The sequence below is a fragment of the Mastomys coucha genome, unplaced genomic scaffold, assembly GCF_008632895.1.
Source record: "Mastomys coucha isolate ucsf_1 unplaced genomic scaffold, UCSF_Mcou_1 pScaffold21, whole genome shotgun sequence".
NCBI lineage: Eukaryota > Metazoa > Chordata > Mammalia > Rodentia > Muridae > Mastomys > Mastomys coucha.
In genome coordinates, this window is record NW_022196904.1 from 131,265,947 (window position 1) to 131,282,606 (window position 16,660).

Consider the following 16,660-nt stretch of genomic DNA (forward strand, 5'->3'; position numbering starts at 1 on the left):
GGTCATGGTTCTGGAGTTTGGTTGAGGATGGAGTAGGTCAGAGGAGCAGGTGGAGAGGAAGTGTGCAGATGTGGAGCCTCCTGAGCCTGATGCTTTTATATTCCTGTCCAGGGTCAGGTGCAAGTCTGTCTGCAGTCACTTCCTTGTGACTATTTCTATGGGTCCTCCAGAATTTCATGTTTTCCCTTTGGAATGACTTCCTGTTGGCTCAGCTGAGCTTCCTTCTCTTTGTTGTTTATATATATATATATGCATATATATATATATATATATATATGCATATATATATATATGTATGTATATATATATATGTATGTATATATATATATATATATATATATTGCTGTTCCTGTTTTTTATTTTTTGTCTCCTCCCGCCCTGTTGTTGGAGCCTGGGCTCCAGGTAGTTAGGGATGTCCCCAAGAGGGCCAGTGTAATGGTCATCTACTGTCACTGTTGACACTGTGACCCATGAGGACACCATCTTGGTCACATGTACATACTTTCACTGTTGACTCTTCCCTGGTGACATTTATATTCTAATTTTTCAGCTCACCCATGGTGTTTTATTGGAAACACTAAAGAAGAAAGCAAATGAGTCATTGCCTCCTTGTTCCTAGGGATGACACTTGGTTGCTCTCTGTAAGCACAGCATACACAAATTAAATAGATAACCCTGGGCCTTTTCTGCCTCAGTTTCTTCATGCTTATATCAGCCTCTTGGGGTGGCCTTTCCAGTATTCTCCTGTGAGTGCAAACTCACCCCATTCTACAATGACATCCCTTTCCCTACCACACACATGTGCATACTCTGTCACTGGCATTTTCTCACTTCTCTGCTCAGTCAGAGTCTGCCTCTCTGGATTTTATGGGCAGAGACCCTTTCTGCTGAACACTGGCTGTGTCTCCAAATTCAGGTGGTGGAGCCGACTCCAGGGCAGTTTTGAGTTGTGCTGAGATGGCCCCAGGGCTGGTGTCTCCACTCTCATTAGGGGAGCCTTGTTGCTGTGAAAAGGGCTAACAAGTGTGGTGCTGTGGTTTATGCCTTCCTAGCGTAAGAAGAAACAGCCAAATGGTCCACTTCAGATGTGGGTGGCCTTTTTTCTTTGTAAAAATAATAAGATATTGTTTATTTGTTGATAATTTCATTCACGTACATAACACTTTTACTTCCTTTCATTCTCTCTGGAGTTCTTTATCCCAACATGTCTCTGTATTTTCTTGTAGATATTTATTTCCTCTCTCTCTCTCTCTCTCTCTCTCTCTCTGAGTGTTTGTGTGTTTGTATAGGTCAGTGGATGTCTAGGAAGAGTTAGTTATCTTCTTCCACTATGTGGATACTGGGGATTGGTTTCAGGTTGTCATGCTTGGTAGCAAGTGCCTTTACTCCCTAAGTCACTGGCCCTTATTTATTTATTTTTAATAATCCATTGAGTTTTAAATAGGTTTACTTGCATGAATGTGAGTATGAATTTTCTTACTGAATCCATGGACAACTTACCAGAGGCTCTATATCCCTGAAGAAAAATGACTCTCCATCTCTATTAGCCTTCAAGTGCCAATGGCACCGCAGCTACAGGTGGAACCTCATGGGTCCCTCCTCTATTCGTGTTGGGATGCTGTCAGATTCTATATTGCACAGATCTTTGTCATCCTGTGTCAGGACAAATAGGTTCCACAGGGCTCCGGTCTGGCTGGGAATGCCAGCTCTCAGAGGAGACTTGGGGAGGTTTGGGTTGCTTGCACAGGGCAGGTAGCTGAGGTGCCGGGTTTCTCATCTGTTACCAGGTGTTGCAGCACTAGGACATGCAGCAGGGGTGGCAGCGGCATCATAAACCTAGTCAACCAGGGAGGTCCAGGATCCAGCAACACATGCTTTAGGAGAGAGAAGTCTTCCTCAAGTGTTATAGCTCAGTAAAAACAGCCACTCTTACATGAACCTCAATGAAACAGCGTGTGCGCTTTATTCCATGTGAACAGGGACTATATAAACATTGGGGAGTAGAGTGAGATTTCGAGGTGGGTGTTTCCCATTGGCTGAGTTTGAGAAGTTAGCGATGCTCTCTTTGCATGGGGAAGAACTCCAGGTGTTTCCTTACATGACTGGTTGCCATGGTCCTCTCAGTGGGGTGTCATGGTTACATATCCAGAAGGCAGTTCCAGAGCAGGTGCAGAAATAGGTAGGGTGTATCTCAACTCCTGCTGATCTGAAGCCTCTGAGATTCCTGGGTCCAAGCTCACTCAGTTCTTCTGTCTGGTGGCATTGTTGGCTTGCCCCACAGATCTTGTCCCCTGAATTGTGAGTTCATGAGTAGAAGGCAGTTTCTCAGCACTCCCCCCACCCTCCCACTCTGATCTCAGCACCCCTCCCGCCCTCCCGCTCTGAGGTTCTCCTGTGCCCTCTCCTGAGATGGTCCCCATGTCTTCTTTCTGTTCCCTCTCCTGGGATGGTCCCTGTATCTTACAAGGGAAGGAGGTTTGATATAGATTTTTCTTTTAGAGTTGATTATTTAACAGTCACTTATGCTTACTTTGACCAGTTAAGAGTTTCTTTCACAAAAAGAAAATTCTCTAACCAAAGTTGACAGCGCCACTAATCTATGTGTATGAACACAATATTTAGCAGACAGTTTAACAACATATTCATTTATCAAAACAATAGTAATAAGTTCCCTAACTTTGGCCTATCCCTAGCCAAACTTCTGGCCAGGTTTATTGCACCAAGAATAAACTCCCTCTTGTGAGGCAGGCCTTTAATCTAATCAGATAGCAATTGGTTACCCCATAACATTCATACCACTATGGCACCAGTGGGTGCATCGTACCTGAAGCTTGCAGCCCCTGTCCCAATCTCTGTCTTTCATCTGAATCTCACAATGTTGCCCTGACTTGACTCAACTTCCTCTGCTCAAAGGATCCTCCTATCTTAATCTCCTGAGTAGTTGAGATTGGAGGTGCTTGTTACCAGGCCCAACTATGGGATCCCAGCTGTGGCATCTGGAGCTTCCCAGCGTAAAGAATAGTGAAAGGGTTTTTCTCTATTTTTTTGTAGTTTACTCCCCTCTGACATTCTGTTCTGGAAGTATCAAACTGACATGTTCCAGTCACTAAATCTTTGGAGATATGGGCTACCGCATTCGGCCTGGTGTCCTCCAGGCTCACACATAGGTTCCTCAGTGTCACATATAGGACAGGATATTTGAGGTGTAAGTTTACTTTCCTATATGCATGGACTGTATCTTCCTTATTCATTTATGTTTGGTAGGCACTGAGACTATTTCCACTTCTTGGCTATTGTGAATGTGCTTGGCTATGCTGATGGGTTCCTAAGATGTCATGAGCAAGGGGGATTTCATAAGTGAAGAAATGTCATATAGAACTTTCATTGTACCTAAGTACTGTCTGTGTTGCCTGTTGCATGTAGTTTTTCCATATCTCCCCTATGCCCCAGGAATGGGCCACGATACCAGCCCCATCCAACTTCCTTTGAATCCACAGATAAAAGACACAGACATACAGTTGTTCAATTTAAACTTGCCTTCTTGGCACAATTGCTGAGCAATACTTTCTCCTCCTTATTGTTACTCTTAGCTCCTCTCTTCCCACTTTCCCAAACTTTAGTTGGTCAGTTGAATCTAGTCCCTGCTAAACATCTCTGACTACCTACCTATAGGAGCGGCCACAGCCCACCACTCCTCTCGAGACATCGCATGATTACCTGATTCTTCTCTCTCCAAAGCATGGTGAACTCTCTCCTCTTCCCTTGCATCTGTCTCCTTTTCCTCCAGAGACCCAAAAATCCTGCCTGTACCCTCTGCTCAGCAACTAGCTTATGGCTTTCTTTATTGACAGACCAAGAGCCAATTGGGGAGCAGGACCTTAGCTTCAGACCTGCCCCTACAGTACTTTCCCAAACTCCTACTAGCAGTGACCCAGATACATGCTCCCATCTTGCCAACACTGGCTAGGCAGGTGTGGGGTATAGGTGTGGGTGTGGTTTTGATCTCTCTCTCCCTCTCTCTGTCTGTGACACACACATATATACACATGTACTCACACATATACATGCATGTGCATGTGTGTGGAGGCCAGAGGCTGATACCAGGTGCCTTTTTCAATCAAGCCCCATCTTATTGAGAAAGATCTCTCACTGAAGCTCACCAGTTAGGCCAGTCTGGCTAGCTAGCAAGCCCCAAGCATCTTGTTCATCTTGTTTCTGCTTTGAGTTACAGGTACACATCACTGTACCTGGTTTCCATACAGGTGCCAGGGATCCAACTCAGGTCTTCATGTTGTGAGGCAAGCACTTTCCTGACTGTGCCACCCTCCCAGCCCATGCTTTCTTTTTGATTATTTTTTGAGACAGGGTCTCCCAGTGTAACTCTGGTGGGCCTAAAACACACTATGTAGTTAGAGATGGCTTTGAACTCCTAGCCATCCTTCTGCCTCGGTCTCCTGAGATTGATTTGCATTTTCTAATGCTTTATTCCAGCCCATTCCTTATTGGAGTCACATTTTGAAGCTGCTGGCCCTCTGCTCATAGCCGTGGTCTATGCTTCTGTCCTCACTAAGCTGGTGGTCCTCAGGTCAGCAGGAGTGAGTCTATTCTTGATGTTGAGGGCTCTTACTGCATCCTATGAGCTCTGGACCATGGCCACCATCCGCAGTGACCTACTGTGTCACCTTGCTCAACATCCTCCCTTGTTTATGAAACACTCTCTGCAGCTCACTCCCCTTCTCCAAAAGCTTCATCTGTTTATTGTCTTCAAGGAATTAGAGTTCACTGGTACTTGGACCTGTGAGAGTTTTCTTCTTGGGCATCCTGAAGTCTTCCTGGTAGTTTTGGCTCCATGGTAGGATATTTGATTTCATTATCATTGCCAGCTCACAATGGTTCCCAGAGACCTGGAGACCTGGACAGAGGATGTAGCATCTTCCATTCCTCTGCTGAGATATGTCTAGGGTCACAGGACCCCAAGGAAGATGTTCAATTTTCAGCTGAGGATGGCTGGTCATAGCCTTCCTCATAGAGTCCAAATCCATCCCTTGGGGCTCTCAGAGACTGAACCACCAACCAAAGATCATTCACAGGGTGGCACAAATGTAGTAGATGTGCAGCTTGGTGTTCACATGGGTCCTGAACAACTGGAGCAAGGGCTTTCCCAAAAGCTGCTGCCTGTATCTGGGATATGTTCTTCTAGTTGGGCTGTCTTCTCTGGCCTCAGTGGGAGAGGATGCACCCAGCCTTAAAGACTTGATGTGCCAGAGTGGGGGAATACCCAGGAGGGACCCCACTCACTCAAAGAATAAGGGGAAGGAGGATAAGGTGAAGGATTGTGGGAGGGGGTGACCAGCAATGGGCAGTGAGCAGGATGTAAAATGAATAAGTGAAAAAAAAGGTCTGAATCCATTCTCCTACACCTCCTTTGTAAAATGTCCTAGAGCATCTCACAGAGCTTCTTGTGAGCTGTCACATCTTTGGTGGTCTGCAAGTGTCTATAAGGTTTCTAAAGGTTAACAGAGGAAGCCATGGTCAGGTCCAGCTCCAGAATGGTTTACAGTGGCATGGCAGTGCAAGATGGGTGTTCTCCCAGTGTAAGTAGAAACCATGCAAACACCTGTGAGAAGGAACAAGAGAAGGAAATACAAGGCCAGTGAGAGAGAACAAGAAGTGTTGGGTGTCACACTGGGGCCACCCATGGAGTCACACTGGTCATTCTCCATGTGCAGCAGCAGTATCATGACAAAGCAGCCATAGGTGAAGCTTAAGAAGCAATTTGTAGTAACTGGTCTCATCCCTGGGAAGACAGAGGGATATGGCAGAGTCAGATGATGGGGGACCTATGATGTGGGCAAGGATGTCTGTGCCAGAGAGGAGAGAGGATGCAGGGACAATGTTGACTGTTGATAGAAGCCAGGGGTTTTATCAGGGATTTCCCAGCCACTAGGCAGGGGAAATACTTTGTGAAGTGTATGAAGGCAAGAGCCAAACAAGAAGGCAATGCTGCGTAGTGCTGTGGTTGACAGGACAAAGGGAAGATTAGAGGAGACTAATAACAGTCACATGAAGGAAGTGGTGGAGGAGAAGTTTCTTTCGAAGTCCAGAAACTGCCCTTTCCTTCAGTCTAGTAGGTGACCAACTGGCATGGGCACAGCACTCTCATGGGAACCAAGCCAGAGTGGGTATAATGGCTAGCTTTAGTTGTCTACTTGACATGGCCTAGAATCACACAGCAAGACCATCTTCAATGAGGAATTACCTAGATCAGGTTGGCCTGTGGACATGTGTCTATAGGGAGTTGTCTTGATTGTTAACCGATGTGGAAAGACTCAGTCCACTGTGGGTGGCATCATTCCATAGGATCCCTGAATTGTGTGAGAGTGAAGAAAACTAGCTAGCAGGAAGGCAGGCAGGCAGGCAGGCAGCAAGCAAGCAGCCCAGTGCATTTGTTTCTCTCTTCTCTGGAGTGGTAATTAGCAGTTCAAGTTCCTGCCTTGACTTCTCAGTGACAGACTGTAACCTGGAATCAGAAGATGAATAAACCCTTTCCCCTTCCATGTCTCTTTTGTTCAGTGTGTTTTTTATCACAGCAACAGAAATGTAACTAGAACAGAAGTTATGGCAAGAGACAGCTGCTCACAGATGGTGTTCCTATAGAGAACAGTCTGGCCCATTTTGTGTTTGTGTTTCAGGTACCAGTGTAACTGTGTGTAGCTGCTTGGTCGAGGTGGAGCCTGGGTTCTGCCCTCTGTGACTGTGAATAACATAATTTTGGTCACCAGGGTATGTCTGTTGGGGAGATTGGGCCATGATACCTTTGCAATACCGAGAGCAGGGACCAAAGTGACAGCAGCTGTAGGTACTAATGGCTCCCTTGTCAGTGTCCTGTGATATTTACAGTCCTCATGTGACCTGGCCTGAGTTTTCTGAGCCCTGAATAACAGGAGGGGGGGTAGCATTAGCTTTTAACACTGACCACACTATGTGTGTGGTGTGTATGTATGTGTGTGTGCGCGCGCGTTGCTTAAGATGAAACCCAAGGTTTCATGAGTGCTAGCCTACCTCTATGGCCTTTCTTTCTTTTCTTTTTCTCCTCCTCCTCCTCCTCCTCTTCCTCCTCCTCTTCCTCCTCCTCCTCCTCCTCCTCCTCCTCCTCCTCCTCTTCCTCCTCCTCTTCCTCCTCCTCTTCCTCCTCCTCTTCCTCCTCCTCCTCCTCCTCTTCCTCCTCCTCCTCCTTTTTTTAAAGGGGGAGGATACGAAGATGGTGTCGCTCTCAGGGCAGGGCTCTGGCTTCGTGGTCTCGCGTTGGAACCCCGCTGAGGAGACTCCCTGAGAGCAGCAAGCCTCTTCCTGGTGTGGTGCGCTGCCCTCCGGAGCCGTGTGCTGCCTCAGTGGCTTGGCTGCGAGGGTCCCCGCTAAACCTAGGTGCAGACCGTATGTATGCTGAGCGGGGTTCTGAGCGAGAAGTCGTCCGAAGGGAACCTAGGCATGTAGCTCAATTGGCACAGTGCTTGTTTGATATCTTCGACGTCTAGGGTTTGATTCCTGCATGTTGTGCGGGCTGGAATCCCAGCATTCTGGGAGTGGAGGCAGAGGATCAGAAGTACAAGGTCAATCCTCTTCCAATTGGAAGCCAGCCTGGGCTATATGAACTCCCCCACCCCTGACTTCCCCCTACAAAAAGTTTAAAGGAGTGTTTTTTGCTTACCTCCTATTTTTCATCTGTTCTTTTTCTGGACAAGCCGTTGCTTGAGCGGGATGCACTAGACACAGAGTTCTGAACACCAGGTTCATGCAGATTCAAAGCTCCCATCAGAGTCTTCGAGAAAAGGCAAACTGAACTCTACCGTTTCTTTTTTTTCTTTTAAAGACACAATGTACTGTGATCATAACACCCCACTCTCCCGACCGTCTCAAACACAGGCCCGTGTGTAATGTTTTTAAATCTGATAAGTTGTGCCACTTATGTATAAAATTAGTGATGAGGTCAGGATTACATGTCATTTAGAAATTAGGGTTGCACTTAAAGCCTCACTAAATAATAACATCCCCAAAATAATCAAGTTTTTGTAACTCATGGCTAATATACAAAATTGAACATGAATCTTCGTCACTTGTGTTTTCTTACCAAGATTACACTCCATATATATTTCTTTTTTTTTTTTTAAAGATTTATTTATTTATTATATGTAAGTACACTGTAGCTGTCTTCAGACACACCAGAAGAGGGCATCAGATCTCATTACAGATGGTTGTGAGCCACCATGTGGTTGCTGGGATTTGAATTGCATTTAAAGACTTGCTTCTCCACAACTCCCTACTTGGAAGTGAAGCACGCTAGCTGGTTCTGGGCTGAAGAAGCAGTAGTTTGTCCAGCTCTTTAGGGAAAGTAGATGTGTTAGACATTGGACTCCAGGTGGCTTCTTTCTAATGGACTTTTAGGGTAATTCTGAAACCTTCTCATGACCTTCAGAAGAGCAGTCCGTGCTCTTCCCCGCTGAGCCATCTCACCAGCCCACTCCATGTATATTTCATTCACCTGTTTAGGTTTGGGTTTATTTTTGTTGTGGTTTCTTGTTTGCTGGTCTGCTTGGGCCAGTCCTTTGCCATGCTGACTCCCCCTCCTGTTTTTTATTTCCTTTAAACATTCCTGCTTTTATTTTTAAAAAAGAGAGGGGAGAAAGCTTTTGTACTAGCATCTATGATTTTGGAATTAAACGGACTTTTTATTTTAAGACTGGGATGGTGGTCCTTCTAAAGAAGTCACTCTTCCTAAGAGAGTTTTGGCGTTCTTTGACCTCCCAGGTTGTTATACAAATGTTAGTAATGCTAGCTTTTGTAGTCACTTCCTACTCTGTGATTGGATAGACTATGCTTTAGAATTTTGAGAACTTTAAAACTCATTTTCATAATAAAAAGCCCTCAAATTTTCAAAAAAGGGAGAAATACACATGCCTATATCTGGAAAATTTGAATGAGGTCAGATTCACAAGCAATGGACTCGTTAGGCAGAAGAAATATCAAGACAACTACCCTGGGAAAGCAGGTTGAAAAATTAAATCAGAAACACAAAAACGCATTGGCCAGGTTTACAGAATTAGGGGCAAAAATTAAATAGAGTGAGCCAAGGCATAGCCCACAAGACTCAGATCCTGTGGACATAGAACGTCTAAGTGAGCAGATTTGACAGAGACAAGGACATCTAGGGTGAGCAGGCTTGCTATCATCTAGAAAGCCCCAAAGAGGGGAGACCAGAGATGCACTACTGACTGTGATAGAATCTTCTCATGCTAGGCCTGGAGCAGAGGACGCGGCTTGTAGAATTTTAGGCCTGCTGCTTCACCTGACTTCAGGGCATCTTCCTGGAGATTGCTTTAGATCATAGAGCATCAGATATTGTTTTCACATGTCCTCTCCTGCTGGCATCACGTTATTAGCTTCCTAAGAGAGAGATGAAAATCAAAGAGGCTACACAGACTTTAGTTGTTTGTTTTTGTTTGTTTGTTTTAAAAAAAGATTTATTCACTTGTTTTCTGTAAGTACATTGTACTGTCTTTAGACACACCACAAGAGAGTATCAGATTCCCTTACAGATGGCTGTGAGCCAACATGCTGTTGCTGAGGATTTGAACTCAGGACCTCTGGAAGAGCAGTCAGTGCTCTTAACTGCTGAGTCATCTCTCCAACCCTGGACACTAGGTTTTTAGGGAAGTAACACGAAATTTGAGGATGGAAGTGAAAAAGAACATGTTCACTTGAATTAAAGAAGCATTTCAGGGTATGAATACATACCCAGGTGTCCAGGTCTGTAACCAAGTAAGCCATGCAGGTGCATAATTGAGTAAATACAGGGGCAGAGTGCAAGACCAAGTCAACCTTGGGGTGCAGGTGCACACCTGGGGCAGTCTCTCTCTATTAGATGGAGTTGTTATCCACATCTCTCTGGGCTCTATTTTTCTCCTAAAGTCAACAAAGATGAAATCTGCACTTACTAGTCTTCACGGATTTGCACATTTACGATTCCCTAGTGTGCTGGACTGCAAGCTGTGAAAGCCAAGTCTCTTAAGTAGTTTTCTTTGTTTGCTTTGCAGTTTTCTATTTGCTTCTGCAGGAAGAATTTTCAAACCTGCCCCTCCATCAAGGGGAGACTCAGTCCCAGAGGTGAAGCAGTTTGGTTACATTCCCTTTGTTATAGAAATAGTCAGAACATCTGAGATGAAAATCAAAAGTTGTCAGCTCTCCTCTCCCATCTTCAACGCCCCAATTCATTCAAGCCAGTTCCTTCAGGCCGTTGCTCTTTTAACCTCCAGAGTAAATCCTCATTAATGACAGAGGAAGAAGACCTGATCGAACAAGATATTCTCTTGCTTTCTTTCTTCACATAGACAGATCTTTGTCTTAAACGCTGGAGAAAGGCTTTTTTCAAGGAACAAGCCTTACCTACCTCAGCTTCCTCAGCTGTAGGTCTGCGGGGACGGCGTGCACTTCCCTTCTTCTCCACTAGGTGGCGCATGCCATCTCCAGCTGTCGTTCAGATTATTTAAAAAAAATTTTTAAAAATTTTTTTATTAGATATTTTCTTTATTTACATTTCAAATGTAATACCCTTTCCTGATTTTTCTATTTGAACACCATCAGGGCTTCTCAGTCTCAGCATTCACTCTGCTACGTCAGCCTTGGAGAGCCAGGTTCCAGCCCACCTGGAAAGTGGCAATTCCAGTGGTGAGGTCTCTGTGGGGACGGAGATGCCACCTAGTGGTACTGTTGTGGGACTCTATGGTGAGTTTTGGTATGAACCGGCTGACTGAGAACCTATCAAGGCTACCTGCTATCTTGATGGAGGAGGCATCGCCTTTCCTCTCTGAGACTGTTTTATTTATATGTCCCTCTCTTCTTGCAGGGGCAGGACACGCAGCCCAGCTGTACTTTCCTGCTGCCCTAGGATGGAATGCAAAGTCCTATTCCACCTTCTCTGGCCAGTCCCATCATAGTTTCTGACATGCCATTGTTTCCAAGAATACTGTGCATCACCAGCCCTGTGCCCAGTCATATGACCAGATTACATCTGAGCCGGATCTGCAGTCCTCAATAATCTCAGATAAGAAGGTATAGGCTACAGGGGAGGGTGGGGAAAACTAGGCCAGTTCGTTTCAATAGAACCAATGACCTAGGGGGTGGTGCACTCCTGGCAAGAAGAGGATTCGGCAAGGAAGGGATTTGGCAAAGAGGCAGTTCAGCAGGGAGGGGATTCATACACATGTCTCAGACATGATCTCAACACCCAAGAGATGAATCCACTCACTCTTCAGACCCCAGGGTCACCTGTGGCTATTTCCTGAATGAAACAGTCTTTTTTTTTTTTTTTTAATCACCTCAGTGTTCTGCAAACACAGCCTGTGGAGCTTTGCATTGCAATGTAGGTTGACCCCACCATTCTGATCTCCCTCAGCTGGGTTTGTCCAGCTCTTATCGTACCCATGGAACTGGCTGGAGCAACTGTAGCAACCAATATAGCTGGTGGCTTTAAGATCAGAGGCCCTTTATCCCATGTACCTGAGACTGGAGGGCCAAGATGGAGGTGCTCTAAGGCTGGCACTTCCCTAGTCCTCTCCCCTTGGCCTTCAGGCAATGTCTTCTCTCTGTGTCCTCATACAGAATCCACTGTCCTGTTCTCTATCTACCTATCTATCCATCCATCCTGTCGGCTGCCTTACCCATCCAGTGGAAGTAAGGAGGCAAACACCGAGCTCTTCCCCATGCAGTTTTATTAGGATCCTTGTAATCTTGCTTGTTACATCTTACTTATTTCTACTTACATTTTATTAGTTACATCTTGCTTCTTACATCTTACTTATTATTATTTCTACTTACTCCTATTCCTATTCTTAGTTCTATTCCTACATCTTACTTCTATCCTTACATACTTACTCCTATCTATCATACTTACTCTTCTATATCCCACACTTATTCTTCTATCCCATCACCAGCCCTAATTCTACATACTTACTCACTATCTCTAAATACTTACTCTTCTAAATCTACATCTTACCTCTAACCTATCACCAGCCCTAATTCTACATACTTACTCCTATCTCCACATACTTACTCTCTCCAGTCTCCAGCCCTTGTGGGTTAAATACTTTCCCTGGTCCCAATCAGTATCAGCTACATGGCAAAGTATAATAGGCTGTGGGAAAATCATGCCAGCTTGCATCACAAACTAGAGGCACTCAGCTTCTCCAACTAAGGGCTTGATTATCAATGCTCTCTGCTCTGGCCAGAAACCAGGTGTTCAAAATATATGTATATAGGGTGGCAGCTGCAGATCCCCACACATCCAATCCATCCATCCATCCATCTATCTATCTATCTATCTATCTATCTATCTATCTATCTATCTATCTATCTAGTCTGTCTATCTGTCTGTCTATCTATCTTTCTGTGCATGTGTAGGCCTAAGCTGTCATTTCTGGAGCTGTCCATCTTGGCTTTTGAGAAAGGGTCTCTCTCTTTGGCCTTGAACTCTCTAAGTAGGCTAGGCTGGCCGGCCAGTGAGTCCCCAAGGGTCCTCTTTTTTCTCAACCTCTCTAGCTCTGGAATTACAAGCACATGTCACCACATCACCTCACTTTAACTTTTTTTTGTGTGCTTTGTTTTTCAGGACAGGGTTTCTCTGTGTAGCCCTGGCTGTCCTAGAACTCATTCTGTAAACCAGGCTGTCCTGGAACTCAGAAATCTGCCTGCCTCTGCCTCCCAAGTGCTGGAATTAAAGGTGTGCGCCACCACTGCCCAGCTAAAAATATTTTATTCTATTTATTTGTGTGTGTGTGTGTATACATATGCCAGAGAGAGAGAGAGAGAGAGAGAGAGAGAGAGAGAGAGAGAGAGAGAGAGAGAGAGACTGTGTGAGTATATGAGTGTGGCTTTAATTTATATGTGCGAGTGTGTCATATCTGTGTGGCTCTGATATATGAGTGTGAGTGCCTGTGGAGGCTAGATAAAGGTTTCAGATCTCTTGGAGCTGGGGTTGAAGTGGTTGTGAGCCTCCTGCATGGGAGACGGAAACTTAACTTTAGTCTTGTGTAAAAGCAGCTACGACCTCAGAGCCATTTGCTCAGCCTGGCTTTTTTACATGGGTTCTGGGGATTAAACTCAGGTCCTCATGTTTGTAATTCAAGCACTCTACCAATTGAAAATAAATATTAGAAGACCCTAAATCTATCTTTTAGTGCATCCCAAAGAGGGTCTATCTGCAAGGATAGGCACTGGTGTGAGCATCGAAGATAGAAAAATATCCAGAGACCCAGACCAGTCACAGTGGCTGAGGATCTGAAAAGCAGGGTCCCACGGATTGCCAGTTTCTCTTCTAGACTCCACCTGTAGGGTCCCCACTAAACTCAGGAACTGGGCTAGATGCCCTGTGGATCAAGGGTAGTAGGCAGGTAAGCTCTGAGCCTTTGCCTTCAAGATATGCCCAGATGGCTAGGGTGGCTATGTGGCTGAGCTCATCCCTCCCTTCCCCTCCCCTCTCCTTCCCTCCCCTTCGCTCCCCTTCCGTCCCCTGGGTGGGACAGGCTTGGACAATGGCACAGAGACACTAGGATTCATGGAGGTGGATGGTCAAAGGTTTGACTTGTTGAGGTTAAGGAGGTGGTCTTGGCCTTCATGATGGTGTGGTGGTAGCCCTCTTTGGGGACAGTAGATAGCAATGTAGTCTGCTGGCTTCTCTGTTTCTATGTCTACAGCAACTCCTATGTGGTCCATGTCTTCAGCCTGGCCACATCTGACTGACATAATCTGCTGACATCCTGAGTCTCATCTGAGCCACTGGGGTCCTGCTGGAGGACATGGCTAGATACCATCATGTGGTGTGACTCTGAAGCCAATCTGACACAGTGGCTTTCTATCTGCTGCCAGCCACGAACATAGAGAGCTCCTTGTGTGACTTTTTTGTTCCATCTGTTGCCCCATTAGAATATCTGTAGCGGTTAATGCTCTGAGCAGGGTTCTGGTACTTTTATTTGTATACCTTGAGGCCTATGCCTGCCTACTGGGTGGAGGACTCAGCCTCTGACCCTCCTCACTCAGGATTTAGGATATATCAGCTGTTTTTTTTTTAAGATTTATTAATTTATTTTATGTGAGTACACTGAAGCTGTCTTCAGACACACAGAAGAGGGCGTCCGATCTCATTATGGATGGTTGTGAGCCACTATGTGGTTGCTGGGATTTGAACTCAGGACCTTTGGAAGAGCATCCAGTGCTCTTAACCATTGAGCCATCTCTCCAGCCCCTGATATATCAGCTGTTGACCTGCTCTACAATGTGTGGGTCCAATCTGATCCAGGCTGCCCCCTGGCTTGTGCCACCCCAGCAGTAGTCACTAACTAGAGTCTACTACAATGACCATTTTGTGGTCATCCATTTTCTCCTCTGGTGCTTGCCCCTGACTCTTAGCCTGTAAATTCCAAAAGGGAATCTAAGCCTAGCCTTTGGCCTCTTGTGTCTCCTGTCCAGGATGGTCAGTGTGGCACACCTAGCTGTCTACTTCCTGACTGAGCACTTCCAGGGAAGGAAGCACCAGGAACCATGCTTCACAGATGGTCCAAGTAGGGTGATGGGAGACCCCAGACATACCATCCAAAGGAGATCTCAGCCTCCCTCAGAGGGAGTGAATAATGTCTATCCCTATGTATTTTCTCTGCAAAGTACAGAGTAACCTGAGTCCAGGACATGAGGCTCAGAGGAGTCCTCTCAGGAGAACATTGGAAATACTCTGAGACGCAAGAGGGACTGTGTTCTTCCACACACATATCACCTACCTGTTTGTGAGGAGCCTCTTTACTGCATCAAAAGCTGGACAAGCACTGCCCTTTCGTGGTGGCCACTCAGTTCCACAGAGACCTTCTCCTGAGTCTTCCAGGAGCCTACTGATGGTGAACTTGCCATTCATCAGAACACAGACAGAGAGGACATGAAAGGATTACACTGAAAGGAGGATTATTTTGCCATGAAGAGATGATTTTATTGAAGGAAAATATTAATGTGTTCTAAGAGACAGGTATAAAAATGGCATGACAGAAGAACCAGTGTGGACTGTGCTGGCAAGAGGAAGTGGCTTGATGTGGCCAGAGTGTGGCTTTTTCCTGTTAAGAATCCAGGCACAGGTGTCCTTCACCAGGTGCTGCAGACCATGAATATCAAACATCTGGGAGGAGTGGACATTGGCCAAGGAAGAGTCAGAAAGTCCCTGTGGCCACTAACCTCCTTGGCTGAGTAGTAGAGAAGGCCATATCTCTGAGAAAGAGCGCCTCAGAGGAGCAGGGTAATATTAGAGGGAGTGTTCTGTGAACAGTGAGAATGAAGAGAATGGAAGAACTCAGCTGATAACTAGATTGTCCGATATCTCAGATCTTGCACTGGCAGCACACAGGAGCACAGCAGCTGGACTGGCAGCAGCAGGGCTTGCAGCAGCTGGACTGGCAGCAGCAGGGCTTGCAGCAGCTGGACTGACAGCAGCAGGGCTTACAGCAGCAGGGCTTACAGCAGCTGGACTGGCAGCAGCAGGGCTTGCAGCAGCTAGACTGGCAGCAGCAGGGCTTGCAGCAGCTGGACTGGCAGCAGCTAGACTGGCAGCAGCAGGGCTTGCAGCAGCTGGACTGACAGCATGAAGACCCACAGCCTGAAGAGCAGCAGGGCTTGCAGCAGCTGGACTGACAGCAGCAGGGCTTGCAGCAGCTGGACTGGCAACAGCCTCCCTTGCAGCCCCCACAGGAGCCACAGCCTCCCTTGCAGCCTCCACAGCTGGAGCAGGAACAGACAGGAACACAGCAGCACACAGGCTTGCAGCAGCACACAGGCTTGCAGCAGCTGGAGCAGCAGCCTCCACAGCTGGAGCCACAGCCCCCACAGCTGGAGCCACAGCCTCCTGAACAGCCACAGCAGGTCATGGTTCTGGAGTTTGGTTGAGGATGAAGTAGGTCAGAGGAGCAGGTGGAGAGGAGTGTGCAGATGTGGAGCCTTCTGAGCCTGGGCCTTTATATCCCTGCCCAGGGTGTTGCTGGGCTCATGCTCACTTCCCTGTGTCTTCAGGCTATTTCCTTGATGTGGTTTTGTTTGTTGTATCCATTTCGTTGTTTGTTTGTTTGTTTTCTGCTAACTGCATGCACTGGTGATTTTTCTTAGGTTTCCAAATTTGATCTCTTCCTTGTTTTTGTTAACGTTGGTCTCTTCTTCCTAGATGCTCTTGGATGGTGGTCACCTGCTATTTGTTGACTACATGTGACTTGGGAGTGACAGTATCATGTCCAGGTTCTTCTATACAAGCTCTGTTTGTATTTTCCTCCTAGGTTCACTTGTTAGAATCATTAATGTCCCCAGACATGACACCCTCATTATGGCACCTGTAAAAGTTATCCTGTTTGGAATTAGAGCCTTTATAGATCTCTGTAAACTGAGAATATATCACTTGGATTATCTGGATGGATCATATGCACTCAGGTGCATTCTTAGTAGAAAGATATTTGACACCAATGGAAGAGAAAGATGTGTAGATAAAGCAGAGAGACTTGAAGAGCCAAGTGATGGGAATCCTATACTGTGGTGGCCCTGCTGTGTTCATGGAAGAACTCAAAACCGAAACCAGAGACTTAGCTCGCTG

At 46.1% G+C, this 16,660-nt stretch overlaps 1 protein-coding gene and 1 long non-coding RNA gene across 3 annotated transcripts in view; both read right to left on the minus strand.

The window, feature by feature from the left end:
• Positions 1-1,938: 1,938 nt before the first annotated feature.
• On the minus strand, positions 1,939-3,811 carry LOC116100975. 2 transcript variants are annotated; one of them, XR_004122750.1, is made up of 2 exons: positions 3,718-3,811; positions 1,939-2,291 (listed from the first exon to the last, which is right to left on the minus strand). It is a non-coding gene; the product is annotated as an uncharacterized LOC116100975 (long non-coding RNA). The 2 variants fall into 2 exon arrangements; XR_004122751.1 differs by having other exon boundaries at positions 3,667-3,804.
• An 11,568-nt stretch (positions 3,812-15,379) lies between these two features.
• The window catches only part of LOC116101380 (keratin-associated protein 5-5-like), a 92,189-nt gene continuing 90,908 nt past the window's right edge, over positions 15,380-16,660 (minus strand). Inside the window, exon 4 of the mRNA XM_031384960.1 lies at positions 15,380-15,804. Coding sequence (XP_031240820.1) covers positions 15,380-15,804 — 425 coding nt within the window. The remainder of the gene's footprint in view (positions 15,805-16,660) is intronic.